The 27692-nt window shown below is 44.0% G+C and overlaps 1 protein-coding gene and 1 long non-coding RNA gene across 7 annotated transcripts in view; one reads left to right on the forward strand and one right to left on the reverse strand.

The window, feature by feature from the left end:
* Positions 1–11502, forward strand: part of MOB2 (MOB kinase activator 2) — a 121084-nt gene extending 109582 nt beyond the window's left edge. For all 5 annotated transcript variants that reach the window (XM_054197599.1, XM_054197600.1, XM_054197596.1 and 2 more), the window contains 3 exons: positions 867–960; positions 7987–8111; positions 9717–11502. In XM_054197599.1, the coding sequence (XP_054053574.1) occupies positions 867–960; positions 7987–8111; positions 9717–10027 (530 nt within the window). In that variant the 3' untranslated portion in view covers positions 10028–11502. The remainder of the gene's footprint in view (positions 1–866; positions 961–7986; positions 8112–9716) is intronic.
* Positions 4418–27542, reverse strand: LOC128908065 (uncharacterized). 2 transcript variants are annotated; one of them, XR_008465852.1, is made up of 3 exons: positions 27461–27542; positions 5121–5171; positions 4418–4528 (listed from the first exon to the last, which is right to left on the reverse strand). It is a non-coding gene; the product is annotated as an uncharacterized LOC128908065 (long non-coding RNA). The 2 variants fall into 2 exon arrangements; XR_008465851.1 differs by lacking the exon at positions 27461–27542 and adding an exon at positions 27079–27264.
* Between the last annotated feature and the right edge of the window lie 150 nt (positions 27543–27692).

Genomic DNA, 27692 nt, shown 5'->3' on the forward strand with positions numbered 1-27692 from the left:
GCTATTGATCTTTCAGAAGTCCTAAAAATGGTAGTTTAATAAGCAAGTTATGCTTAAAGCCAGAAGTTTTGAAGACTTTTGGTTGGATTTCTTCTCCTTAATCCTTCCAAGCCTTGGTGGAATTTCTGTGAATTTAAACGGTAGTCAAGCTGGAACTCAGAGATGTTGATTGACTACTGTGACTGAATGCTGTATCTGCGTATCTCAGTTCTGATTGACAATACTTTCCTGCGCTTCTGCTTCATCTGCCAGTCCTAAGCTGCAGCTATGACCCCATCTTGTTTATGTTTTCAACAGTATGTGGTAGTAGCAAGAAACTACTTTAAACTAGGAAAGTTTACAGAGAATCATTAAGAAAAAGTGAGGTGCCCCCTGAGGAGTATTAAGATGTTAAATTATCTCAGGAGATTTTTAAAAAGTAGAAGTGTACTAGTTTTCATGCTGGTTTTTTTTTAAAGGAGGTATGTCATGAGAACTATTAATGGTGTTTTCTAGCCACTGTACATTTTAAGTCTGACTTCAAAAGAACGTAGCAAATTGTTTGCCTTCAGCTTGTAGTAGAGTATTCTACTGTAAAGGTGAGGCTGATGACGGAGATACTTTCCAGTCTTGCTGCTTAGTGAGTAATAAGAGCTGATGCATCATGGTGCTTTCATCTTAAATCAAAACAAGAGCTTTCATTCCGTGTACCTCTTTGTTTTGCAGTTCATAATTAGACTAATTTAGCTAAATCATGTTTAAATTTGTATGCAAGCTCTAGACTCTGAGGTCACTTCACTTGCTCTATTTAAATAATTGTCTGGAGGATAACCAGTGTTGGAAAGTATTTTACTTCTGAATTTCTTTCCTTTGTGTTTATTTTTCAGCAACAACTTTCTTTCATCACATCAACTTACAGTATAGTACAATCTCAGAATTCTGTACAGGAGAGTCATGTCAGACCATGGCAGTGTGCAATACGTAAGTCAATATTTGCAATTTACAGGGTTTCCATGAAGTCTTCAGAGTTGCTTGGGGGAGGATATGGGATTTGGATGGCGTTGGGCAAGTGTTTCACAGCAGATCTCTACTTAGAATATGGCAGCCGTACATCCTCTCCTCTCCCCTCAGCAGTGAAGGGTGCTGGAAATCTGTTTTTGTGGAAGACGAGAAGGATGAGAATCGTTGACTGTTCTGAGCTGGTTTTGTAAGGTCACATCAGAGAGGCAAACTACCCTGTGTGTAGCTTGGGGGAGAGGGGATGAAGAGCAAGGCAAAGCTGTCCTTACTGGTAACAGCGCTGGGATTCCATAGAAGGCTGGGGAGGATACACGAATTGCGAAAACCTCAGAGGGTGCTTTTGATAGCTGGAATGCTGACAGAGCAGCAGGCTGCTGATGGATAACCTCTAGCCTGATGCGAGCCACTGGCTTTCTTCCCGAGCCCCTGGGCACAGAGGACACAAGTGGCAGCTTTGCAAAGAGTAAGGGAAACGTTTTGGTTTGGCACTTTCCCCCTGTAGGACTTAGCAGACTTTTTTAAACATTGACTAGCTGTCACTTATGAAAGAAAGCTTTGTAGTTTTACTGTACATGGTGAATATAAGAAAAGTTACCATAAACTCCTGCTCTTGATTAGCACAGTCCAACATGATGGAATATGAGATCCACTCGAGTATGAATAAGTCTGTTGTGTGCTGTTTTTTTTTTTTTCTCCAGCACATGTGTTGATAGCCCTTTTCTTCCCTCCTCTTGCATTTCCTGGGATTAATTTAGTTGAGGTAGATTTTAAAACAGAAGACTGAGCAGTTAATGTTACAGTACATCAAACAAACATCCCAGGGAATGTATGCAACAGGACCAGAGCAAATATACTGTGTCTCTGACAATTATTATATAGTGCTTAGAAAGGAATCCTTGCTTAATGCACTGGGCTATCTTCTACACTTGAAATTAATATCAGGGGCTTTCTTTGAGAGCACTCTGAAGAATGCAAAGTGCATAGAGGATATTTTTGCATGTGGAAGTTGGAAAGAGAATTAAAGGCCATGCTAGGGACTTTGAAAGCAGGCTGGAACAGAAAGAAATAAATCTCTGCTGGACCCAGATTTTATCAAAAGGAGACAGCATGTCTCTAAATGAGAAGTGGTGATCAGTAAGATGAGTGTTTTGTTGACTCTTGCTCCCTAGCTTTCTCGTGTTTTAATTCCTGATGTGGCGCTGACTGTCCAAAGGACTGCATTTAACTGTTTATCCACTTGACTGATGGGAAATAGTGGCTAAAAGGAGGTGGCGGTAGGGAACCTACGTAAGCGTTGCTTCATTCTGCTCTAGTGAGTCCTAAACAAGAATTCTCTGTAAGGAATTTATGCTGCAGAATAAAGAAAGGAAGTGCCTGTAGGCGGCTCCAGCTGTAGTCTATATTTTTAGTGGTGAGGACCGATAGCAGAATGTTCCTATCCTTTGTTTTGGAAAACTGAAAAAATTGCACTCTTTGGGAATAACAGGAAGCATGTCTACATGTGGGTGAAGCACTTGAAACGGTTTGTGTTTAGTTAAATCATAACAACTTCAGTATCTTCCTGTACTTGGGGGCAGATGACTGATTCATGTTTGCAAACTGTCAGCTGCATGTTTCATTCTTCTATCAAGTGTGCGGGTCTATGAGAAAACCACAGAGGTGAGATCACCTAGCTACACACCTCAGTACAGTTCAGCTTTGAAGGCCCTGTTCATAATTGTGTTCTCCAAATATCGCTAATGACAAGTTTGGATGATCCTTATATTTATGTTCTGCCTTTCCCAGCTCAGCTCTTCCCTTTTGGAAGAGATATGCCTAAATGAAACATGGAGAACTGCCTCAAAGATGCTCATTTGTTCATATCCAATGATGACTATGACAAAGCCGTATGTGACACACACACCCCACCCTTTTTTTTTTTTTTTTTTTAAATCTTAGCCTAACAAAGTGAGGTAAGGACATGCTTACTGTGTTGGAGAATTGTTGTACCTCTGACCTGTCTCCAGTACATAAAGAGCACCACCTAAACATTAGAGTCAGTTGCTGATTAACCTGATGGACACTCCAGATTTCACCTTCTGTGGCTGTGATCTGATTGTTCAGGTACTTTGGAATAAAATAGCATCTACCTGTATTAGATTGCCACAGAATTAAAGTACCTCGGAATAAGGTGCAGTTTGCCATTTTTTTCAGTGCTGATTTCTTAAGTAGTTCAGTATGAAGGCCTGCATTCTGTTCCTCTTTTATGTTTTCCCTGCCTGTTTCTCTGAGGCGTGTTTTGGATCACACCATTCTTGTCATGCCTAAGGAAGGCTTTTTGTATTTGTGGCTGAGATGTTGAAGTTACTATTGAGAACAGGTTGCTTGTCAAGTTACTTTGCATTCAAATACTCAGGCCTAAACTTAGAGGATTTGCTGGCAAAATAAACACCAGTTGCAGTTAAATATTTGAGGTAAGGTTTTAACATCTCAGAGAAGCTCCAGCCAACTGACAAACTGCAGACAGATGCAGCTTTCAGCCCTCTGTCAGATATACGAGATAGCACAGCCATCTGCACACAATGAGGAAGAGAAATTCTGCATAGGGTTACTGAGAGACATCTGACCAAAACTTTGTCTCCTTGTAGAACAGATGGAAGCATTTGCTGGCAAGGTGGGATAATGCCAAGAGAAATACCAGAATGGCCAGTTATCTTCAAAATTTAATGAGGGTGGTGTGAATGTATCTTTGGGAATTACTTAATTTTGCTCATTAATATGTTTATCATTTGCTGTAAAGCAGGTACTATATTTTTAACACAGTATTTATTATTTAGGTTTAGTACACTTTATAGCTTATTATTACACAAACTAGTTTTAAAGCTGTAAACTAGTTTTCTAGCTGACATTTGGGAAAAACTCCTGAAAAGTGCTGAAGTGAGTGGAGTAACTAAGAGTATATGTAAGTGCTGCTCATGAGGCTGAGATTACAAAACTCCTGAGGCAGAAACTAAGGATGGACGCAAACTTCTAGGCAGCCCACAGATAAAAGTGAAAGGTCTTGCTTTGGTCCAGTGAAATCTGAATGAAACCATTCATACTGTTATGAAACCATTTCATAAACCATTCCTGGTTTATTCTAATCTTACACTCTCCTTTCTCATGTCTACCTTGCCCTTAGTGTCTCTGCATATGGAGGGTATTTCCTTGTAGAAATCTTAACTCAAACTTGCATGTTTTGCGTTTTCTTATATTTAAGTTCCCTGAGCTGTATGATTCTACATGGTGACTCCTTTCTCTATTTTTTTTTCCATCTAAAATGTTGCTTTGCCCCTATCAAACCATCTCAGCCATTCCCAGTTGCTGACAAGCACTATATTACTGCCCTTGCATTTGATAATACCACCCATCTCTTGGTATTTTCTAGCAGGACTATCTCACCTTCCTTTCCAGACCACGTAATCACCACAGCATTTGCCCTTCCCTCCTTCCAGAAGCTTTTCTTGTATACTTCTCTTCTTTTCTTGTAACTTCTCTTCTGCTTTGGCTTCTGTGTCTCAACACAAACCCAGAATGTTTTAGAGGAAAAGGGATTAATATGTACGTATAGTAAGATGTAGCAGTGTGACTTCATAGAATTGTAGAATCTTAGAATGGTTTAGGTTGGAAGGTACCTTAGAGATCATCTAGGGACACCTTCCATAAGACCAGGTTGCTCAAAGCCCCATCCAGCCTGGCCTTGAACACCTCAAGGGATGGGGCAATATGTGTTACACTTTATTATTTGCATCATAGGCATTTCTCTGTTAAACTCATAGTAATTTCTCCCCGGGATTTAGAATGGAGCAGCAAACTCTTCATGCTCTCCATACTGGGGAAGACTAAATCTGCCAAAATTTTACATAGGAAATAATAAAATAATCAAAATCGGTATCATGTGAGCACTCTTTGAAAAGTGCCTTTAAGTGTTGTCATCTTGTCCTTTCTGCTTCCCATCCATTGCCTAATATGGGACTGTACTGTCACAGTGCCAGTGGTGGAATGCAGTTCAGCTTCTGTGCCCAGCCGAGCCCTTCAATGGCCCCAGCCTGCTTCCTATCTTGTTAATGGAGATAACTCCAGCATGGGTGGGAGCTGCGTACCAGGTGTGAGATGTTCATGGCATGTCAGGGGCTCCTCTCTTCCTCCAGGACCTGTGAAGACAGTTCACAACACTTGAAACATGAAGAAGACACATGATTCTAATCAACAGGACGATCCTTGTAGTTATCCCCTTACTCGTAATGATTCTTCTCTTAAATTCCTATTTTGCATAATTAGCCTAATTTTCAAGGAAAAGGAAAAAGGGTATGCAGTGAGATGTTACAGCAGATTTATTAACTTACATTTTCATGTAAGTGAACTTGTACAGTTGCCAAACTGTTTCTTTTAACTAAAATCCAATTATTCAGATTCATTTTTGTGCCTAAGGGCAACTCTAAACTATGCTTTCTATCTTGAAGTTGAGGATTTCTGCAGCATGAGAAAATTGCTGAGGTACAGAAAGTCCAGTCTGCTTCTGCTCTTGGCAACAAGCATTGTGTTAAGACCCAAAATAAGTCTGAGTTGCCTAGAACTGTCTTGCTCCAGCTTACTGCAGGACTAGACAAATGACGTGGCTTGTGTTTGTGCGCTACATTGTATAATTCCTTATATGTGGATTATATAAAGGAAGTAAGCAGTGATGAAGAACACAGTCTACGCCTAAGGACCCAAATGCTGCTTTTGATGCCTGACATAGCTCTACAAAGAGCTTTTTTAACTCCTGCTGTTTTCATCCACTTGCTCACCTTTTATGCCCCTTTGCAGTCAATCCTGCTCTCTCTAGTAAACAACAGACAGAGTGGCCAAGCACCACATGCTGAAAATGAGCTGAAAGAAAAATTCTAAAGCTTAAGTGTCTGCAGAACTAGTTTTCAGTTGCCCTTCCTCTCTTAAAGTTTGAACTACTCTACTTGTTTCTGCAGCTTCCTCTTGTTTTCATATGGCTTGGGGCATGAACAGTGTCATAGAATCATAGAATGGTTAGAGTTGGAAGGGGCCTTAAAGATCATCTAGTTCCAACCCTCCTGCCATGGGCAGGGACACCTCCCACTAGACCAGGCTGCCCAAAGCCCCATCCAGCCTGGCCTTGAACGCTTCCAGGGATGGGGCATCCACAACTTCCCTGGGCAACCTTTTCCAATGTCTCACACCCCTCACAGTAAAGAATTTCTTCCTAATATCTAATCTAAATCTATCCTCTTTTAGTTTAAAACCATTACTCCTCATCCTGTGGCTCCACTGCCTGATAGAGTCCCTCCCCAGCTTTCCTGTAGCCCCCTTTAGGTACTGGAAGGCTGCTAGAAGGTCATCCCAGAGCCTTCTCTTCTCCAGGCTGAACAACCCCAGCTCTCTCAGCCTGTATACATAGAAGAGGTGCTCCAGTTAGCGTCTTCACCTCACTGCCCTCGGGTCCCTGAAGAATCTTTCAGGGCAATGAAAACACATTGTAAATGAAAACTTTTCATTTGCTACTTAACATTTTTCTTTAGTTGTTTCAGGACTGTTCTGCTGGTCAGTATACAGGAACTTCACTTTCCAAGTGGCATGTGTAGATCCAGTTCAGTGCAGTCTAGTCCTATTAGGTGCAGAAAAAAAACACAAACATTTACTCTCTAATCTCTATCTTTCATGGAAAAAAAAAGTGTCCAAAGGTGGCTAAATGTCACACTGAAGCGGTATTGTCTAGGGCCACAATGAGGCTTGTTCAGTGACTTGTGCGAGCAATGTCAGATACTGATCATTAGCCAACAGCAGCAGAGTTGAACAGCCAGCCAAAAAATCGTACCCAGCTTTATGGGCTCACGTGTTGGGTGAGGTGTCTTTCTAGCCAAGCTCTGATGCTCAAACCACTTCCAACCTTGCTTCCAAAGGCAGTCAGCAAACCCCATGTGCTGTGTTCTGGGAGAACAATACAATGATTTCTGTCCATCATAATGATACAGAACTGCACCTGGAGCTCAGACTGTTTGAAGGAAGAGTTCAGAAACTGGAACACAAGACACCTCTGATGTGATATAGGCAATCCCTTATCCGTAAAAAACATTCCTCACTGTGTGTGCCTAATGCGACTAGTGTATGCTAGCTGCTCCTGGTAACAGTTAGAGATGCTTTAATTAACCAGGATTTAAAAAAAAAAAAACAAACAAAAAAAACCCCAAACCCCCAAACCTTCAGTGATTAACTGATTGAAATATGGTTGCTTTTGAAGAGCCAGGCAACATGATAATGTCTCCAGTTCCTTAAGATCCAACAGATTTCACCGGAGATGAGTCAAATGCAAATTCAGATGTTTAGGGGAGTCTGTAACCAAAGGAGCAGAGTTCTAAGGCATGCTGGTAGGGATGCGCAGAAGGGTCCTGTAAACTTTCCCCAAACTGGATTTTGGACAGGATTTGTAGCGCTTAAAAAAGCTGCCAGTACTTCAAAGCACCAGCTTGAAAATGCTGGTGTTTTGGAGCCACCTTCTGTCTGTTCAATAATATTACACTATAATACTAATTTCATATTTTGTGATGTCAAGCATCAGAAGATCACCAATTTATCACTGTGCAATGTTGCTGCCCTTTAAAAATAGTTATATAATGCTTTTCTGTACAGTTCTACAGACTGTAAGTAAACCCTCGCTCTGTCATTGACAGGGAGTTATCACTGCCTCAGTAGAGCTCCTCTCCATGGAGATCTGTCAGCAGGCTTTCTGTGCTTGGTACTACTACTAAATTGATAGGGAGAAACAAAATTAGCTAACAGAAATTCAATGTTTTTGATGTAGAAAGATACCCTGAAGTGAATCTCTTCTGTAGCGGCTATGATGTATTTTGGTAATGTTGCAGCTGTTGTTTTATATTGCTTAGACACTAACCTCTTAGAGGAGTGGAGCTGAGGAGCCAAGGTATAATGTGGTGACACTGTCAATTCTCTCCACAGACAGTACTACTGGTATGATGAGCGGGGAAAGAAGATCAAGTGCACTGCTCCTCAATATGTTGACTTCGTCATGAGTTCAGTGCAGAAACTAGTGACAGATGAGGACGTCTTTCCAACAAAATACGGTATGTCTGCTTTGGGACAGGTGCTTCCTGCGGCTCTTTGCAGATGCCGTGAAGTAAGGTGAAAGCTGGCATTCGGCATATGCATTAATACCAGACAGCTTTCTCACTTGTTTGTTTGATTATTTTTTTTTTTGGTGGGGAAAGGGGGGCAGGTTTTAAGTTTGGCTCATTCTTGCAGTAAGAAAGCCTTGCACTGTTGGCATATGAACTGGGGCAAAAGGCTCACAGTCCTGTCCCCCTGGTTTGTATTTCACGATTGGTACATTTTTTTTTCTTCAAGCATTCTGGTATCTTCTAGCATGTATTCAGAGAGGATAAAAATTTGAAAACTGTCAGCATGTATGTGTTCAATACAGCCTGCTGCTAGTAAAATTTAACGTTGTTACTGTTTTCCTATTTCCTTTAGAGCCCTTATGCATTAAGGGGGAAATAAACTGGATTGCCAGGAAAAGTGGCTTGTCTTCCTTCCCCAACCAGGCCTTGTCTCACAGATTGTTTGCAGTCTCCCTCCCCATCCAAAGATTAAATAAGAATGTGATTTTTAAGAATTGAAAAGCACTAGGAAAGTAACTTTAACTCAAATTTGTATCCTAACAAGATTGCTACATGCAATGCCTTTGGATAAGAGGAAGAAAAGAGAGACCTGAAGTTATGGCAGGTGGGCTTAATCACGACTAAAAGCAGCTGGGGTCTTGAGCCCCTTCAACAGATAGTTGGGGAACTAGGACATCACAGCATAGCAAACATTAAGCTAGTAGTCTTTGCTTACAGGCATCTTTATCTGGAAAGAGGCGGTGACTAGTAAGCCAAGTGCATTTGACTTTTTTTTTTTTTTAAAGAAAATATGCTTGTTCAAGGGCATTGAGGGCTTTCATGCAAGTGATTTGTCCATGTGCCCAAGGGGCACTTTAGACCAGTAACATACTTCGTATTGTGCATCACGCACAGGATGGCAGGTGTTGCTTTTTTGCTTGCCTCAGTCTCACTTTCAGTCTTACCAAAGCGGTTGTTGTTTACTGTGCAGGCAGAGCACTGCTCCAGCAAGCACAATTTCAGCTGCCCCTGATAGAAGGCACCCGGTATTTCCTTCCATTTCTTGTTCTATTTGATAGAATTTCAACAACAAAATGAGGAAAGTTGTTATACACAGTTATTCAAACCGCTGCACAGTACCAAGGCCTGTGTACCTTAGCTTCCATTTCAGGATCTGTGAATTGGTCTCCCAAGCATTATTATGTACTTCCAGGGGAAAAATCTGCTGCTCCTGGACAAAGTAGATAAGGTCCCAGAAGAACCTCTCATTATTTTTACAGCCAGTAACAAAAAATGTTGTGGTTTTAAAGAATGATTACACTTGCTTCCTGATTTGTGAACCCTTAGGGCTTAAAACTTAACTTCAAATGAAAATGCTTAAAACTTCCTTAGATTCTTCCCCTGAATTCCTGTAAAAAGAACAAGATGAGCGGATGATATAGGGCCCACAAGTTGTCTGCTGTATAAGGTGGGCTAGTTGCTCTTACCCATAGCTCAGCCTGAAGCAGTGCTGCTGTGGGTCTGAAGGGGAGCAGCTGGAGCTAACGTGGTGTTTCCCTGTCTTCCTTTCAGGCAAGGAATTCCCAAACTCCTTTGAATCCCTAGTGAAGAAGATCTGCAAGTACCTGTTCCATGTGCTGGCCCATATCTACTCCTCACACTTTAAGGAGACTTTGGCACTGGAGCTGCACGGACATTTAAACACGCTCTACACACACTTTATCCTATTCATCAGGGAGTTCAACCTCGTGGACCCTAAAGAGACCACCATCATGGACGACCTCACAGAGGTCCTCTGCAGCAGCAGTGGGAGCAGCAGTAATGGGGGCGGCAATGGGAGCAGCAACAGCGCAGGAGCACAGAACCATGTGAAAGAGAGATGAGCCCTCCTACAGGATCAAAACTAACATTAAAAACAATATTATATATTCTGTGTGTATGTGTATGTATACGTTCAGATATACATACAGACATATACAGCAATGAAACCTGAAAGAAATTATGCTGCCACCACGGGACGTGTAGTCGTATGGGACTGTATGGAGCTTTGGTTTAATGCGCCACCTGGCGAGAAGTTGCACCAATTTTATTTTATTTTCTGTCCACTCCTCCTTTTACCTATTCAGATGGATGATGAGTGCTGTTTTTAGAGAAGAGCCAAGCTTGAGAGTGGGGCCACTCTTGGTTTTTTTGGTTGTTTTTTGTTTGGTTGGTTGTGTTTTTTTGTTTTTCTTTCTTTGGTCTTGAGTGCAAGCCCTTTGTCTTTCTAGGATGGTGGTCCTGCCATTTAAAAAATATCTATTATATTATAAGAAGTGACTTTTACTTTGAAGTGGCTTAAAATGCAGGTTTGTTTGGGGTGGTTTTTTTTGGGGGTGGGGGTGGTTTTTTGGTTTGGTTTTACATAGACTGCCCCCTACCCTGCCAAAAACTCCCCAGTTGAGTGCATCTTGCCCTTTGTTAGCTTGGAACGGCAAGAAACTCCTGGCTTGACTAGAGTAGCAACTAGGGGCTTGCTACGTGCTGAAAGTGGGCATGATTCTCCAGTTGTCCCATCTACCCGGTCACAACATGTGAATGTGCAAGAGGATCCACAAGCCTTTCTGCTTATTGCTCCTACAACATATATACTCTTTTCTCTTCTCCCCTGCCTCCTCTTTTCCCAGGCATACCTCTGCAAATAAAAAGAGTAAGATCACTGGCGTCCAAACCCCACGTGCAAGAGCCACCACCATTTCATTCCCATGGAACAGAGGCCCGGGGAGGGGGGAAGGGTACAAGGATTCAGTCACCGCCTGTGCTAGAAAGATGGCTGTTGGCATAAAATTATATTGTTGGCTTATTTTAGTTCATCTGTTCTATAATAATAAAAACAGATCTATCAGCCATAAGTTTTGTTTTTGTGTTTGCAGCGTCAAAAGTCAGTGGAATCCACCCATACAGCTTCCCTTTCAGCACTGAATGCTGTTGGCCCTGTTGTCAACCAGCTTTATAAATAATTGTTTGTCTTCCACCCTGTAATACATTTATAATCAATTCTTTGCTCTTTCTGGTAGTGCTAGGAACCTCCTCTCCAGGTAATCTGAAGATAAGCAACACTTGGAAAGGAGCAAGTTTCCTGCTTGTTGTACGTACTCAAATTCTGCAAATGCAGTGGGCTTCTGGATATTTTACAGCAAATACTGTGTCACAGTATCTGTGGATACAGTATTATATCAATATTGTATATGGACAGTGGTATTACTCTTTCCTTCACATTTCCACTGAATTCTTGCAGTCAGCATTTCCAGTTGGGAAAATGCCAAATTTTGCTTGCAGTTGTGTTTCTATCAATCAAATCTGTGTCAGCCTCTGAGAATTGTTTGTTACTTGTTTTGGTCATTATCCTGAGGTATATACATCATTAATGACTGACCTGGCATGAATCCTAGAAGCTTTTTCTGAATGAGGTCTGTTAACTGTAGAAAGGAGAGCAAGTGCAAAGAAAAAACAGAAAGAAAAGCACAAGCAAGTTGGGAGTTGGGGGGGGGAAGCACCAGCAAGAAAGGAGGAAAAAAAGAGAAAAAAGCACCAGGAAGAAAAAAGCTTGTGAAGAAGTGTGCAAGAGCAACAACAGATAAAGGAAGAAAAATGCGCAAGTGAGAAGAAGAGTCATAAAAGCGAGAAAGAGAGAGCAAAAAGGCATGAGCACAGGAGAAGGGAAATGGAGGAGCGAGTGAGAGAAAATGACCTCAAACTTTGTGAGCCCATACTTGTCCTTGTGTTGTTTGTTTCCAGACTGTGGGTACCTGTGAGCTTGCAGACAGATGTCCTGGAGTCTCACTGACCTGCACATCTGGGTGCTGTTCCCTACCATGTCCTCCTGCTACAGCCTCCATAGCCCAGGAGTATTCCCATTCAGTCTCCATGCTGATGTGAGCCTTTCCATTAGAATTCTCTACGCTAATGTCTGAAGGGAAAACCAGAGGTCAGCAGAAGCTATCCTCACAGCAATGCCATTTTTAAGGCCCCATGCTACTTGCAGTGGCAGCATACAGTAGAGTTCAAGGTAAGAATGTAGTAGCAAGGACAACAACCCAAACCCAAGTATTTCTGTTAATCTATTATCTACTTGTAAAAATGTACTGCAGTCTTAATTCTAAAGCACCATTTAGAAATGATGATACACATTTGGAAAGGTCTGACTTGAACAAGAGGCAGTTTAACTCTCTAGGGAAAGACTGACTTAGCTAAAGCTCTTTTAAGTTTCCGATCACAACACAATGCTGTATCTATATCAAATGCAAGGGTGACTAGACCTTAGCTCCCCACAGGAGAACTGACAGACCCTCCTCCTAGGAAGGCTGGTAACCCATGTGTTGATGCAAAGCAGCAAACCATTAATTCAGCTACCAGAAGAACAGTGAAGTACCACATTACCTCTAGAAGAGCCTGCTGTTGTTCATGGCAGCTGTCCCAAGTTTACTCTGCAGGCATTTGATATTCCTGAAAGCATAGACGCTTCATCTAGCAGGGTAATCTTTTTATATTTTACAAGCAGTTAACAAGAACACAAATAATGAATCCTATTTTAGTGTGGCCTATCTTATGGGGTTTAGCAGTGGGAATAAAGAAAACACTGAAATAGTGCCAACAATAGCGTTCTTGTCAGGAGTAAATGTTACTGTAGAGCTCAGCTTCAAGGCGTCCAAGCATATTTCAGAGGTTACTGAATTATGCTGTAGTAACATTAGAAACAGAAGTGCCACTAAGTCTTCAAACTCTGCTTGGTTGATGCCACTGAAGCCTGTCCGTGACCACCTATGCTTGCAGCACGTCACTGACTATCCACACTGTAAGCACTGAGCGTGAAGCCCCTTGTGTCTAGAAGACAGGCTTAGGTCTTCTGACACTGCGGAAATTATCGTATCACTGCTTTAAACGTGTTTTGTAAATTGTTTAAAGCACTGTCAGAACAATAGAAGCACCTTAATTACGCTACACTCAACTCCTCCACGCCCCCACCCTAAAGACCTTGATGACCATACCATTGTTTAAGGGCTGCTAAATAAAGAAAATAAAATAAAGCAAAAAAACCAACAAAACACCCCAGAAAAATAACCAAACACTGCTAGAAGACATCTTTTAAACTGCCTACATACATACACAGACATACCCCTGGGATACATGCCTTTTGCAGGCCTTGCCCGCAGAATCTGAGCTTTACATCCGCCATTGCAGAATCTCTAACCAACTTTCAAAGCTAAAACCATGACAATGAGCACAAGCCATCACAGGGATAAAGTCTTTCCCTTAAGAGCAACAATCGTATGTATGTTTTGTAGGATTGTGTTCCTGACACTTGGTGCTCTGGACACGAGTGATGCAGTGAAGAGCTGAGGTTGCATAAATTTAGAGCAATGGGGCGAAGTGTTATAGCAAGCTGAAACTCCTCCCCCCCCCCGTTTTGTCATTATCAGTAAGTCTTTGAGGCTGCAGTGTCCTTAAGAAAGCCAAGCATAAGCACCTGTAAATAAAAACAGGAGGAAAATAATTTCTTCAATACATGCTATCTGTAATAAATACCAGCAGCAGGTGAGCAAGCACCAAGCTCGGCAGCATGTGTCCATTACATGGGCTATCTCTGGCCATTCACGGGAATGGGAGACAGGAACCGTGCCACCAAGTATTTCGCACAGACGAACAGACACTTTTAGCTTTGACCTCAAGACACTGAAGCTGTGTAGAGATCACAGGACCAGCTTCACCCCAATCCTAAAAAAGGACCTGAAGTGGCAAGCTCTAAAGTAAGGCAGGCATCTTCTACCTCAGCCCAGCAAAATCAGAGCTACATCCTTCTTTCTTTCTTGCCTGAGAATTGCAGAAAGTGATCCGAGTCTGAGATTCCCACAGAGCATGCTCATTTTGTATGTGAATAACAACCTTTTAACCAAGATTTTTAAGAAAAATTGACCTTGCTCCTTATGGACCACTTTTCTGATGAGATCTGAGGAGGGAGAAAGATGTGTTCCGGCTCTGAGGTACCACCAGTTCTGACCAAACACACACATGCTGAGGTGCTCCTGGAAGGGATTGGGTGCTAAAGGAGGATGCTGTCAGGTAACAATTAGCTCACGCACATTAGCAGAAGACTGAAAGACTGTCACAGAAATCCCAGAACAGAAAAAGCCAGCTTCATGAGTGCTTAGTAAGTATGCTGATCTCATACAAAGCCACGCTTCATCAAGCAAGCCCTTATTCACATCTGTCATGTAACTTGTCCCGGCCAATCCTTAGCTCACCATTTCAGCTGTTAACATAAAGACTCGAATCCAGAAACTCTTCCATTATCTAAACCGAGGACAGAGGAATAGGTTGTTGTTTTATTCTGTTCAAACCTACCAAGCAAATGAAACCAATGTTCGTGTCTGTAGCACAAATGGCAACACCAGTTTAAACCTAGTTCCAATGCCCGGGTGCTGGCAGTAGTTACAGCACAGAGTATGGCTAAATTACCCGTGCTGCTGTGGCAATACTAGTGCCTGAATACAAGCTCAGTACCTGAAGGATGTAAAGACAGATCTGGTGTCTTTACGTGATACAGCTGTATGCAGTACAGACAAATCCCAATATTCCCAATGGAACTGATAATATAAAGTGAGAAAAACACCAAACAGCTGCCAGAACCCCCTCAGTGTGCTAATAGGGTCTCCATTCTTTTCATGGACAGAAGAACTGTTCTGGTTGTGACAGCTGACATGAACAATAAGACTTTTCAAAGCTAGGTTAGGATGTGACTCAGAGAAAACAGAAATCACGGCCAAGCACTCAGATGACAGAACATTCAGAGAGCTTTGTCTAGCCAAAAAAAACCCAAACACCCCCCCGCCAAAAAAAAAAAAAAAAAAAAAAAGATTAGCCTCACTTCTCCGTGTGTCGTCATCTGTAATTCTTTTCATTGTATGTACAAAAGAGGCATTAAAATATGCTGACGCTGTCCCATACACCAGCACAAATAGTTAACATTCTCTCACAAAGTGGTGCAATGTCCACTACATACTTACTCCTCCTCCTTTTAATGGTCTCTAGGATAACTCAAAAGAAAGGGTACAGTCTTTTCGCTCAGTGGAGAGCAATCCTCTGCGACATCATCTCAGGTACAGAAAGGTCAAATGCCATCTCGCAAAGGACTTCAGCTTCTGTGAGACCACTGCTTCCCCTGACATCAGTAAGGCTTAGAAGACACTTGCCCCGAAGCAAGTATTGCCCTCAAGGACTGCAAAATGAAATCTAAAAAAGGAAGAGAAACTAGTCCTTGGCACCAGTCACTAATTTAACTACCACCCTGAACCAATGAAATGGTCCAGGGTTCCCCCAGAAGGACTTCAATGCAGGGGTACAAGGAGTTGAAGGTGAATCCTCACTCTGATAAAGAAGAGAAAGGCTGCCCAGCTCTCCAGCACCACATAGTCATTAGATTCCCTGTAAGGCCACATAGCAGTTAGAGTCCCATTCTGCTTCTTTCTGCATGGACTGAATTCCTTTAGGAAAGGTTTATACTTGAAAGCTCTATTTCCAAGCAGATGAGATTTCCTAACTGACTTTTTTCCCCCCTCTGAATTGCACTTGACCAAGTATCAAACACAAAAACCTGACTTCCACAGGATTCATTCCCAAAGTAATCTCCAAGCATCAGATCTTACGGAGTAGTTTGGGCAGAGGAGGTAACTCTCTCATATAAAGTCTGGTAGGCAATGAAATAGCTATTAATACGGAAATTCATCCCACTTCTCTGTCTTGGCCAACGTGAGCTTTTTGTTTAGTTTTATTGCAAGCTAATGCTAGAGTATTTACTGCCCCTGTCATGACAGTGCAGAGAGACAGATAGCATGTCTGGCTTTGGATGACTAAATGTAAGGGACAATTTTACTTTGCAAGGTGGAAATACATTGGTTTTTAAAGTCTTCTGTAACAAATTTGCAGACATTGGTACCAGACATAACTAGTATTGCAGACAGCCAGAATGCTTACATCTACCTATTAAAAGAATTTGCTTTTATGAATAAGGAGAACCCTGTTCTTAGCTCCACTTAAAAAGGATAATCCAGAACAGAACTGGAAACTGACACTGAGTAATCCAAGACTTTTACAATTACATGAAATCTATATAAAACCTGTAATAGAAAGAACTTTGTGTCCTTTTCAGCCAGGTTTACTGACACTCAACAATTTAGGAAGGTTAATTTCAATCCTTGTGGCTATAAAACCTGTCTCAGCAGAAGTGAATACAAGAAGCAGAAGACAAATTGTGCCTGAAGCCCAGCTATACCCACTGCAGCAGAACTGTGAAAACTTTAGCTACTTTAAAAACATTTTCAAGACAGCACAAATAATAAAAAATGTCTTTGAATGATCTTACCAGTTTAAAAACTACTTTAAACTGGCTTAAATGAAATCTACAGAACAGATGCTGTGCTGTGATCAGAGCGTCACAATCCAGGCACGTGAAAAGGACTGCAGGTAGTTCCTAGCAAATCTTAAAACGAGATATGCATCAAGACCTCAATATTATTGACGATTGTGAATTCTTTCACTGTTACACCAGTGACACTCAGTCTGCAGAATGGCAAAGAACCAATACTTCCTTGAGTTTGCACCTCTTGACCCAATAAGGTTTGTGCAGGAAGGCCCTCATTTCACTCGCAGAAGGATGACATTAGGAAGTAGATAGCAGGAAGGCAGTCAGGCACCGCAAGCCAACATTTGTCGGCCTCCTTCTGCCAAACAGAAATCACATTTTGAAGCTCAGATACTTGGGAAGAATCAGATGAAACGTATAGAGCAAAAGAAAGCAGACACACAACTCCCAGCTGGACAGGTAAGGCTCCTTCCACATGAGATTTTCAACTACAAAGCCACTACTTGAGTTCAGGGCTTAAGCCAGATCAGTTCAAAAGCTCAGCACTGAGACAGCAGAAGACTGCAGAATCACAGCGCCTATCCCCTTGCAATTGCAAACAATTCTGCAATGGATGTTCAGCACAGAGATACAGGGCACATTTGTATCCTGCACTCCCAGCCCCAAACTCCCCATTGCATGCCGTGATGGACTGAAGGTCAAAAGCCACAGTTTAGACATGCTGCAGGAAAGAACGGGAGACCTTCAGGGAATGATCCAAATCAAGCAGAGCTGAATCTGAACTTCCTTTTGAGCAACTACTGGGCTACCTGGCAAAGGGAACCGTACCGTGTTGTGTGTGCAGATAAGGTAGCTCAAGCAGAGCCACTGAGGAGGGAATGTGCGCTCTACAGACCTTCCTGGGAACACAGCCTGAGATGGGCTGTAACAGCCCTTTGCCGCTCTCAGTCTCATTCATCTGTTTGTGCTTAGGGGCCAAATAAGAACTGCCAGGACCCTGTGGGTGCCATTAGGACAGGGTAGGACCTGAGGGCTGCTTTTGTGGACTCCCATCGGTGGCTGGCTGAGAGCTGGTTTGACATCTTCACGAACCTGGCCCTGCCACACAGATGTTCATGGACCATTGTGGAGATCAGGTACCTTTCTCCTGCCTACATCAAACCACTAGGCCGAATTTAGTAACAAGATGGTGACCCTGTGAATTAAGTTAATCTTATGCCATAACCACTGCTTAAATGTGAAAGCACAACAAATACTCCAACCCATCAAGGAACTTTGACTGGATTAGAAGCCCTCTGTGCTTCATTATAATGTCCCTGATGAAGGCAAAAAGCGAAACTACAGCTGGAGAAGAGAGATTAAAAATCCCATTATAACAGTTTAATTATCTGTTATTACTGGATTAGCATTCATTTCTGATCCAGGTGCTCCTCAGATAAATAGCTCAGGTGGTTTATAAAAGCATTGTTTTATTTTGCAGTGAAAGACTTCTGGACCATGAAATGAAAACGGGCTTTTTTTAAAGCCAGACACCCAAAATGAAGAAAGCTCAAGCAAGACTCCCATTTGCCTGTCCCTTTTTCTTGCCTACCCCAAACTTTTGAACTGCTGGCTGATTTCAAGCAACCTGGAAGACACATAGGATTCTCAATGTGATTAGAAAGTTTTTACAAGTTTTGTAGCAACAAGCAACCATTGGAAGCGGAGAAAGAGCCTGTAAATGAACCCTTAACTTTCCTGATCAAGTAAAAAATTACAACTTGTGCTCCCATGTTACTACATGCCAAAGAACCTGCACAAGAACACACACTCTTAAAAGACCCCAAACACAAAGGGACAGAAGAGCTCAGAATTGGCCACAAATCACAAATTATATAAATCTAGCTTCTGAAACGTGGGCACTTCTTTCACTGCTTGCACAACTGGAACAGTCTGCATGATCTAGACTTCTTCTGCAGTTTCAGTTTGCAGATACTATGCTGGATCTTAGTGCCCTGTTACAAGAGAGAAGAAATGCCAAAACAACTTTTCATGCATTATAAAAGAAAGAAATGTAGCATTTACATCTGAAAAGAGCTACTCTAAAGTGACTGAGAAATTAAAGTGCTGAGAAATGAAAGTACCTGTCCTTAGGGACAGGCCACCAAGGTGATTTGCAGACCTGCTCACTGGAACATGCCGCTGCCAGGTTAAGATCTGGATTCAAGTTCCAGCCCAAGCCACAGAGTTTGTATAAGCAACTGAGAGAATCACTGATTTGCTTTCACCTCAGTTCCTGAATCTGCCTTATGCGGACAACAGATACCTCTTTTCCTTCTCCTTGTCTATCACAGCTATGTGGACAAAGCTGTCCCTTGCTGCACTATCAAACTGGTAGCTTTCATGTGCTACTGAAATAAGCCTCGATAATATGGCACAGTATTTATTTGTCCAGGCCCCTGTGGTATTGGACTCCACTTCTAGGTTATGCATGGTCCTTCCCCTCATGCAGACAGGCTCCGATGTTTAGCTGCATCCCTGTCACACCGAGACTGAACACTGTCATGTCTCTGCAAAGCTATGTAGAAGCTACACAGGCTAGAGAGAGGCATATCCACACCTCCCTCTCATCCTCTGCTGCCTCTGCACAACACAACTGACAGCTGACACATGGTACAGCTTGTAAGGAAGCAAGGAGAAAAGACAGTGTCTCTGCTACTCAGTCCTCTCTGATGAAGGTCCTGTGTTCCAGATGTTCTTCTCCATACTCGCTAATCAGCAGGACATCATGCAAGGCCCAGCACAAAGCACCACAGCACAACAGATCCCCAACTGCTTCACATAACATCTAATGGGTGACACCATATTCTGCTTCTACAGGATTTTTGCATGCTACAAAGGTCATCTTGTTTCTCCACCCCTCTCTTGTAGAGAGTAGGGCAGCAGCAGCTATGGAAGCAATAGGCAGACAGGGAAGTTTAGCTTCATGCAAAACACATCAGTAACATGCAAAACACACTGTTTGTAATTACAAGTGACATCAGGACACTTGGTTCTACCCATTACCACTCATACCACAGGGGTTGCAGTAACCTTTCATGCTGGACGTGGCCAGTGCTGATCTATAGGTTCTGGCTGACTGCAGATCCTACCGCAGCCCATCTCCCCAAGAGATGGAGCGGGCAAGTGCAAGCAGAAACTGCACGTGAACACAGCCTAGGGGAAACTAAACAGAAGCTAGCACAAACTACACACACAGCTCAACAAGCCGCTAGCCCTCTCCATTATAGGACAGTATAACTTCAGGAGACAAAAGCTCTCTGTCCCCTTTCCCAAATGAGATTGTTTGCTAACAGTCCTCTTCATTCTGGCTTACAGATGCTGTGAGGCTCTCCTCTTTCTTCCCTTTTTCTAAAGCGAATTTGCAGTTTAACTCCACTGAAACTGGAAATCAGGGTTGTGTCTGCTTTCACACCTCTCTGTATGATCCTGCAGCCCACATACTTCCAAACGTATCTAGCAGAACTACTTTTAGAACTATTTTTTATTAAATAAATGGCTGTAGCTGGCCCTGGGTTGGGTCACTAATGAAAACCAAGCCTCCACATGCTAGCAATATGATTAAGAACTAGAGCTAGTGCATCAAACTTAATTAAAACTGCACTTAAACTAAGAACTTTTCTAAAGGTTTTAATTCTTCTCCAGTCCAAAATGCTCAGGGTAGACCGTCATATAGCCCGAGCTGAAGTTTACTGGCTTAAAGGAAGCCCACTTTCATTTATGAGACTCTTCATAAATTCCTTGTCAGAAGGGAACACTGCAAGCCACTGCTCTGAACTCCCAGGTACCACCCACAAGCCACAACAGCAGTCCCAAAGAATCCTGTATTTTGCAACACTGCTAAGGGAATTCTTCCTGAGCAACACCATTTCATTCTCTGCTTGAAGCTGACAGCTAAGCCAAAACCCAAACGTTTTTCCTGGAACTGTTTGATAATCCAGCAGCTGTGTCAGCTGCAGGACTGAACTGAGCTGAGCACACAACACAGCAAAAGGAAAGAACTGCGAGGCACAAGTGGAACCTGGAGCCAAAATTACTGCTAATTCAGGGTCAGATCCACAGCTAGTTTAAACCAACAAAGCCAATGGCCTTGTACAGATTTCTAGCAGCTGAAGCAACAACTATCAGTCTGTCTTGAAATATTTCTTATGAAGTTCCCTTTCTATGTCTTACTGCCATTGCCATGTTGATTTGACCAACTAAATCTTCTCAGTCTTTTCTAATGCATAAGTCACAGACATTATTGGTCCTCTTTTAAATATCAAGCAGTACAAACGCGATTCCTCCTTCCGTCAATGTTGATTTACGTCTCAATTGCCTTAATTGACACACATAGCTCCCTGTTGGGGCAGTGGCTATGGGAAAGTCTATACCACTGCTTCCTATGACTACCTCTTCCTAAGACAGGGCCAGAAATGCACACACAGTCTCCATGTGCTCCTTGAAAGGATGGCCTAACCCTGGCCTGAGACTACGTTTTTCACTGCCTCCTTTAAACATCACCCCAGCTGATACACTCCCCCAGTGCAAGAGAGGTGCAGCGTGCTGTATGGGCACGTACCCCACAGAACACTCCGAGTCAGGGCAACTTGTCTTCACACTGATAAGAAGAGGAGGCTGCAGGGACAGGTACTGCATTCCTACTGCATAGCAGGATCGAGGCCAGGCCAGAGCACGGCCCGGCTTGGCTGGGGATTGCACAGGCACGGCAAGATCTATACTCAAGTCAAAGTCTCTCCTCGTAATCATCCTTTTCTCCCTCACTGACTTGTGGATCAGGCATACCTGAGTTCAGGGCTTCGATCAGCTACTACAGGTGCTACAGTAACATGGGATTTTCAGGGGTTTGAGAGTTGCTTAACTATGCTCCCACAGAACACCAGGAAAAAATTACATCAGCACTTAAAAATCTCAGCCACAGTACCTGAACTAACCACCTGAACCACTTTCTTTATGCTAGGCAAGGTGCTGCAGGTTCAAAGTTGTTGGAAATCCAAACAGTTCTCTCACACCACCTTATACCTGAACAAGAACTGCTGTACGATCACCACCCTCAATGACTCAACTCTTAAGTGGGGATACCACGGGGTAAGTACACAGAGCACTCCGCAACAGGACAGCTTGCAGCCATGCCACCTTGAATCCTAATGGTATCAGAGGAACGTTCATCAGGCAGAGAACTTGCTAGTTCTCTCTTTACCGGTGTGCTTCCCTGTTTGCTGCCAGGATACAAACCTTATGTATGTTAGGATTTTATAGGGAACAAGAAGCAGAAGACCACTGGCTGCTCAGAATTGCATATACCCCTACTGACCCATGCTCCCATTTGGTCTAGGCTTCTTATTTTGAATTGTCTCAGGGTAAAGTGAAAGGCTGATTAAAATTTACCCAGCCAAGGAGGAAGACACCTCCAACCCAGGAAGTATGTCTATGCTGCCTTAAATAATACACAGGAACTTCAGCTCCTGGGAACCCCGAAGCAGCAGTGAGCGAATCAGTTCTGCATCACATAGTGATACTTGAAGCACCTGCAGATAAGCTGGCTCGGGTACTGGATCCAGTTGAGCTGCATTAGCCTGGAGCTGTGCCAGCTAACACAGCTCAACCACTTCCCACACCCAAACCAGCTCATTTATAGCAAGCTCAGGCAACTCTAAGCAGAGGGTTGTTTCCAGCCTCTCAGCAGACGTGTGTCTGCACTCTCTGCTTTTGGCGCCTATGGGAAAAGCAGCAAGCTGCCTTTCCTACTGCAAGAAAAGGAATTACCAGGCTCACCACAAGGTTTACATTCAACACAAGGCAAGGAACAGAGTAAGGAAGAGAGCTGTGCCTGCTCTCTCTTAGATACCTGCTCTCACTTACAACCTCAGCAGAGCAAGAGGCATCCTTCTTTACTGCTCTTATCTAGCCCAATTAAGATTTCGGTCATCCCCTCTGTAAAGTGCTGACAAAGCCACCATCGCTGTGCCATCCAAGTATCTGGCAAATAAACATCTTCACACTGAAAAGTTAAGGTTAATTGTTATTTAAGTTTATATTTGGATTCTGTACAGGAGAATAAACTTCAGAAATTTAAGACCAGGACACTACCAAGCCACATACCTCTGTGCTCAGTACAGGTTTCATCTCCACAGGGTCACTCCAGAGACATTTCTGAGCTATCTTGGTGTAAGCAAAAGAATGTGCTTGACTCTCACATGAAGTATAACAACATCTGAATAGCAGACATTGAGATGCCTCTATCAGGAGGCAGCAACTCCAGGGACCACAGCAAACTTGCTGTTTTTCACGCAAAAAGTCATCTTCCCATTCAATGGCAGTTTCTACTCCTCAACTGTAGTAAAACAGGGATAGTCTAACAAAATTACCTACTTCTTACACCACACTTTTAACAGTGCTCCTCAAAGCTGTTTGCAAAGGAGGTGCTGCTGCCTTCCTCAGCTTCTTTACCCCTGCAATGGTAAGAAAGGGGAGTTGCCCACTGCCACACAGCAGGCAAAAGCCAAAGCCACGACACATTGTAATCCCAGCTCAGTCCTCTTTCCACCACCCTGTGCAGAGACACTGCTGTGGAAAAGGTATCACAGCCCATCAGAACAGTGGCCTAAAGCTCAGTAGACAGGGACTAGATTTTGGGACCAGACTTCAGTCCCAAGGCTTTATTTATTTATGTATTTTATTTTAAGCTTTTCTGTAAACACAAGCTCTACCTAGTCCACGCCTATTTCTCCTCCCATTGTGCAACTCCGTGCTGTAACTGAAGGCTCTCTGTCAGACAGAAACTTCCTCCACCACATTTACGCACAAGAGTATAGATCAGGAACCCTCTATGAATTGGAGCTCATAGCGCTCCCATAGAGTGATGTGAGGTCTCAGTCAGGACTCCATCTGTAACAGTCCCAAAAATGGCTTTGCACATATCATCAAAGCACCCCTAACATACATTAACTCCAATACATTCCCTATGCATTCTTGCAACCTAATTGTGAGCAGCATGATTCAATGAACTGTATCAGAACCACAGCCATAGCTTGCTATACTATCACTATTCCACTGTACTATTTATGTAAGTAACAAGACTGACTGAACCAACTGTCACAAACAGCATAATACTGGAACCTAATTCCAGGTAACTCCAGTGTGCACACCCTGCTATTGAGTCAGGAGCGCCTTGTTTCAGCTTAGTTTCATCCGCTCTGAACCTGATTTTACTTTAAGAACAAGGATGTCCCACAGAGGAACTATCCAGAAGAGACACTGCAATTTGAAGACACTGTCTCGATCTACTTTCCAAGAGTATATGAGACTTTACTGTAAACACAGCTGCTTTTTCTGACCTCTACCAAGGCTCGCTGCTTCCTTAGACCAACCTGTTTTCCTTCTATTCTGGACAGCATGGAGAGAAACCTGACATACTACCAGGGCTGGACCACTACTGCCTCCTAGTGCCAGATATGTCTACACAAGAGATAATGTTCAGCAGAAGCACAAAAGCCACAACAAGGAGTGGGGTCAGCGAGAAGCTGAGGAGCAGAGAAATAAATTTCTCTCCTCTCCCCAGCAGCTGTTTCTGGTACAGGCTGTCAAGAGAGGTTGTGTAGTGTCCACCTCTGAGACTGAAAACCCAACTGGACAGAGAAGTGAGCAACTTGTTTTGAGCAGGTCTCCAGAGGTCCCTTCTAACCTCAACTGTTGTGGTGGTTCTCTGATCCGCATGTAGACCCCTCTGCCCAGGCAGAGGTCCCTGACTACACCAGCTAAAGAAACATTCACCCTAACTGCAAGCAAACTCTTCCTTCTGCTAATGCTGTTAATGAAGGCTTGTGTCTTCCCTGACCTTGAAGCTGCGTTATCTGCTTTGGCTGCAAGAAGGCGATAATAGCTCCTGACAATGGCAAGAGTCAGCTCTGAGCCGGTGGAACAGGAAATCCCATTTCTCAAGCCCTTCAAAGCCTGCCAGCCTGCCTGGCACGGTTTCTCTCAGCAGCACTCAGTGAGATTACAGCACTAAAAATAACCCACACAATAAGTTGTGCATTTAGAAGAAGAAAGGACTTGCCCTCAATGTGGGTTTCCCTTCCACTTGCGGCCTCAAGTATCCCCAGACAGTTGAACTGCTAGGGTTTTGTTCTCCAAATTAAATGGGAGCTGCAGCTGTTGAAGTGGTTTTAAATCAAATAAGAAGATTAAAGGGTACAACAAAGAGCTAAGATACTTTCCAGTTTTTAAACAAGTGTCTCTCTCCCCTCCCTGTTGTTTTCCATAATAAACTCAGTGCTAAACCTGCTTCCTTACCAACACACTCTGCCCTTCTATCACGAGCTCACATACAATTGGTTGCACACACCTGAAATGAAGCAAAGGTAGGGGGACCAGTCCTGCGAACTTCCATACAAGAAAACAATCCCCATGGGCATTCTGCTGCAGTATTTAAGATGTACAAGCCTGTTGGGTTAAATGCACTGTCCAAATCAGCAGGAAAAAGGGCATACTTTGTAACAGCGGGCACCAGAATTAGCACTACCTAGAGACCTTACGCAAGTTTTGCCGTCTTTACAAGCACTGGTTTGTAGGCTAGGCCTATGCCTAGTGCAGACCATAAAAGCTCAGTCATTTGTATCAGATCACTTTCATTAAAGCCAACCTGATGACTGAGGAAACTTTCATGCATCAATTGCAAGGCTCGGACAATTCGAATTAGTGCTCTCAAACACAACTGACTTCTTTCCCAGCCCCCAAACAGACTGTACACTGGCACATGGCAATGAGAACTACCTTCATGACTATGGCCTCAGTTGCTCATTTGATGCGTATACACAATTTATTGCTTATACAGCACATGTCAGGTACTGGCTCAATTAATAACAGTTCACCTTGAGCACAAATACATTTTTCATGTATGCATGTATTTACGCAAAGTTAATATTCACGCTTGTGCAGACAAACTAGAGCTTACACACTTGCCTTGTCTTCAATTTACACTTGGAAGGTCGTATGCTGTGCTGTTTTACCCAGAGGAAATCAGACAGATGAACTTCAAACGTAGTAAGTTTTTTAGGTACTGACTCCAAGGGGCTGGACTCTCCAAGAGAACCAGAGAGCTGCAGAGCTCAGAACCACAGCACGTGAATGAAGGTCAGGTGTCATAGCTCATGGCATCTCAGCAGCCATCACCTGGTAGGGGGTTTGAACGAGGACAATAGCCACCACCTGACAGCAGAGATAATCCAACCACCTCAACCACAGAGGCATACCAGAATCCTCTGCTGCATTTATTGCTTGCCTTTGGATTTAAGCTATGAAATAGGAGGGTTGTTTTACAGAGAACAGTTAAACTCAATTCACTCTGAAGCACAGTCCCTCCTATGCACTACAGGTGATAATATAACATGTAGCTAGAGACTGTGTTACAACATGGCCAAACAAGGAAGCAGAATAAACGTGGGTAGGCCCTAAGCATAAAGTCCTTCACCTTGCAAAGTCATTATTTTCTTCTTATAGGTTTTGGAGACCACAATTAGCTTTATTGGGGACCCTAATTATGAATACTACTGGAGACACAGAAAGATCATATAAGTTTATGAACATTTCTGAAAACATAGGAAGAGAGGAGAAACAGATAGAAGGATACAGCTGCTGCCACACTGCCATATTACACTCCACCCCAGCACATCCTTTCATTTTCAGAGCTGCAAATGATGCGCAGCTAGTTCCCAGTTCTGTGTTTCCAGTGCTACAGAGACCAAATCCTGCAGCACTTGTGATTCTCCTTATCTTTTGATCTTTGTCAGCTTCTCCACTCCCCTCATGCTTCTGCTCCCTCTCCTTCTGTTTTAGCAGACCAATAAATCCCCCAAAGACCTTAAAAACATTCTGGCTTTTTCCTAGATAAGAGTGTTATTTTGTATGAATAACATGCCTGACATTGAAGCAGGGGGGTTCGACTAGATGATCTCCAGAGGTCCCTTCCAACCCTACAATTCTGTGATTACACTCCTGTCCCCCTTTGTCCCTCCAGTACAAACCCCTTTGGGACCTCCAGGACATCTGTGTCCCTTCTGCATCCACAGGGGATGCCATCTGCAACACAAGCCTTTACACCCTACCACTGCAGCAGGCGCCACCACCAACCCCCTGAGACACTGCCTGCCAGAACCACAACCTCCCAGGAAATGGTCTGCTACAGCTGTGAGTCTCACACCCTGCTGAGACCTTACTGCAGCAGGAACGTCCTTGTGAGGCACCCTGTCATCCCTGCCTGGAAAGCGTCAGAGCTTTATCAACATCTGCACGGCTCCAACACAGAGCTCCAGAGGCTGACGCACACACCTGTGGAAGATGCCACAGGCCACAACCATCCCCATGGCACCCCATGATAGCTACTGCGATGCTGCTGGCGTACCTTTTCCTACCCGTGTACACACCCTCCCTGCATGCTACTTTTCACAAGACTGCCCAGTGGGAGGGGTTGTCACCTGCACGCCCGGTGAAACAAACCTTTGGGGACCAACTCCAGCTGCACCCCGCAGAGATGGGCTACATCCTCAAATGGTGGCCACAAGAAGAAGGAGGTGGTGGGGTGGCGACTGTTCCTCTTGCTTCTCCTAACAGGGCCTGCAACAGGACAGGGTGCCTTGCCCTCGTGGGGTGGCAGCCGCCGAGGTCTTTTCTGTCACGGTGGGAGGCTTCCGAGGCCGCGCCGAGAAGCTCCCTCCGCCACCGCTCCGCCGCTTTCGCCTCGCGCCAGCTCTGCCGCGGCCAGGGCGGCACCACGGAACCTTCCAGACGGCGCCTCGCCGCGACGCCCTCCCCGCTCGCCCGGCCACAGCCCTGCCGTACCCCGGCCCGCCGCCGCCCCACTCTCTCCCGCGGGCCCTACCTGCTCTGCTCCGCTGCCCTCCGCCGGGCCGGGCCGGGCCGGGCCGGGCCGCGCCCGGCAGCAGCCGCCCCGCGCTCGCCGCCCTCCTCCCTCCGGCGCCGGCGACTCGCCAACGGCCGCCGCACGCGCCGGAGGGGGGGCTCGCCAACGGCCGCCGCGCGCGCGGGGAGCTCCCCTCTCTTCCCTCCCCTCACCGCCCCCGCAGCCGGGGGGCCCGGCCCGTTTTGGGGCA

This window comes from Rissa tridactyla, chromosome 4 (genome assembly GCF_028500815.1).
Source record: "Rissa tridactyla isolate bRisTri1 chromosome 4, bRisTri1.patW.cur.20221130, whole genome shotgun sequence".
NCBI lineage: Eukaryota > Metazoa > Chordata > Aves > Charadriiformes > Laridae > Rissa > Rissa tridactyla.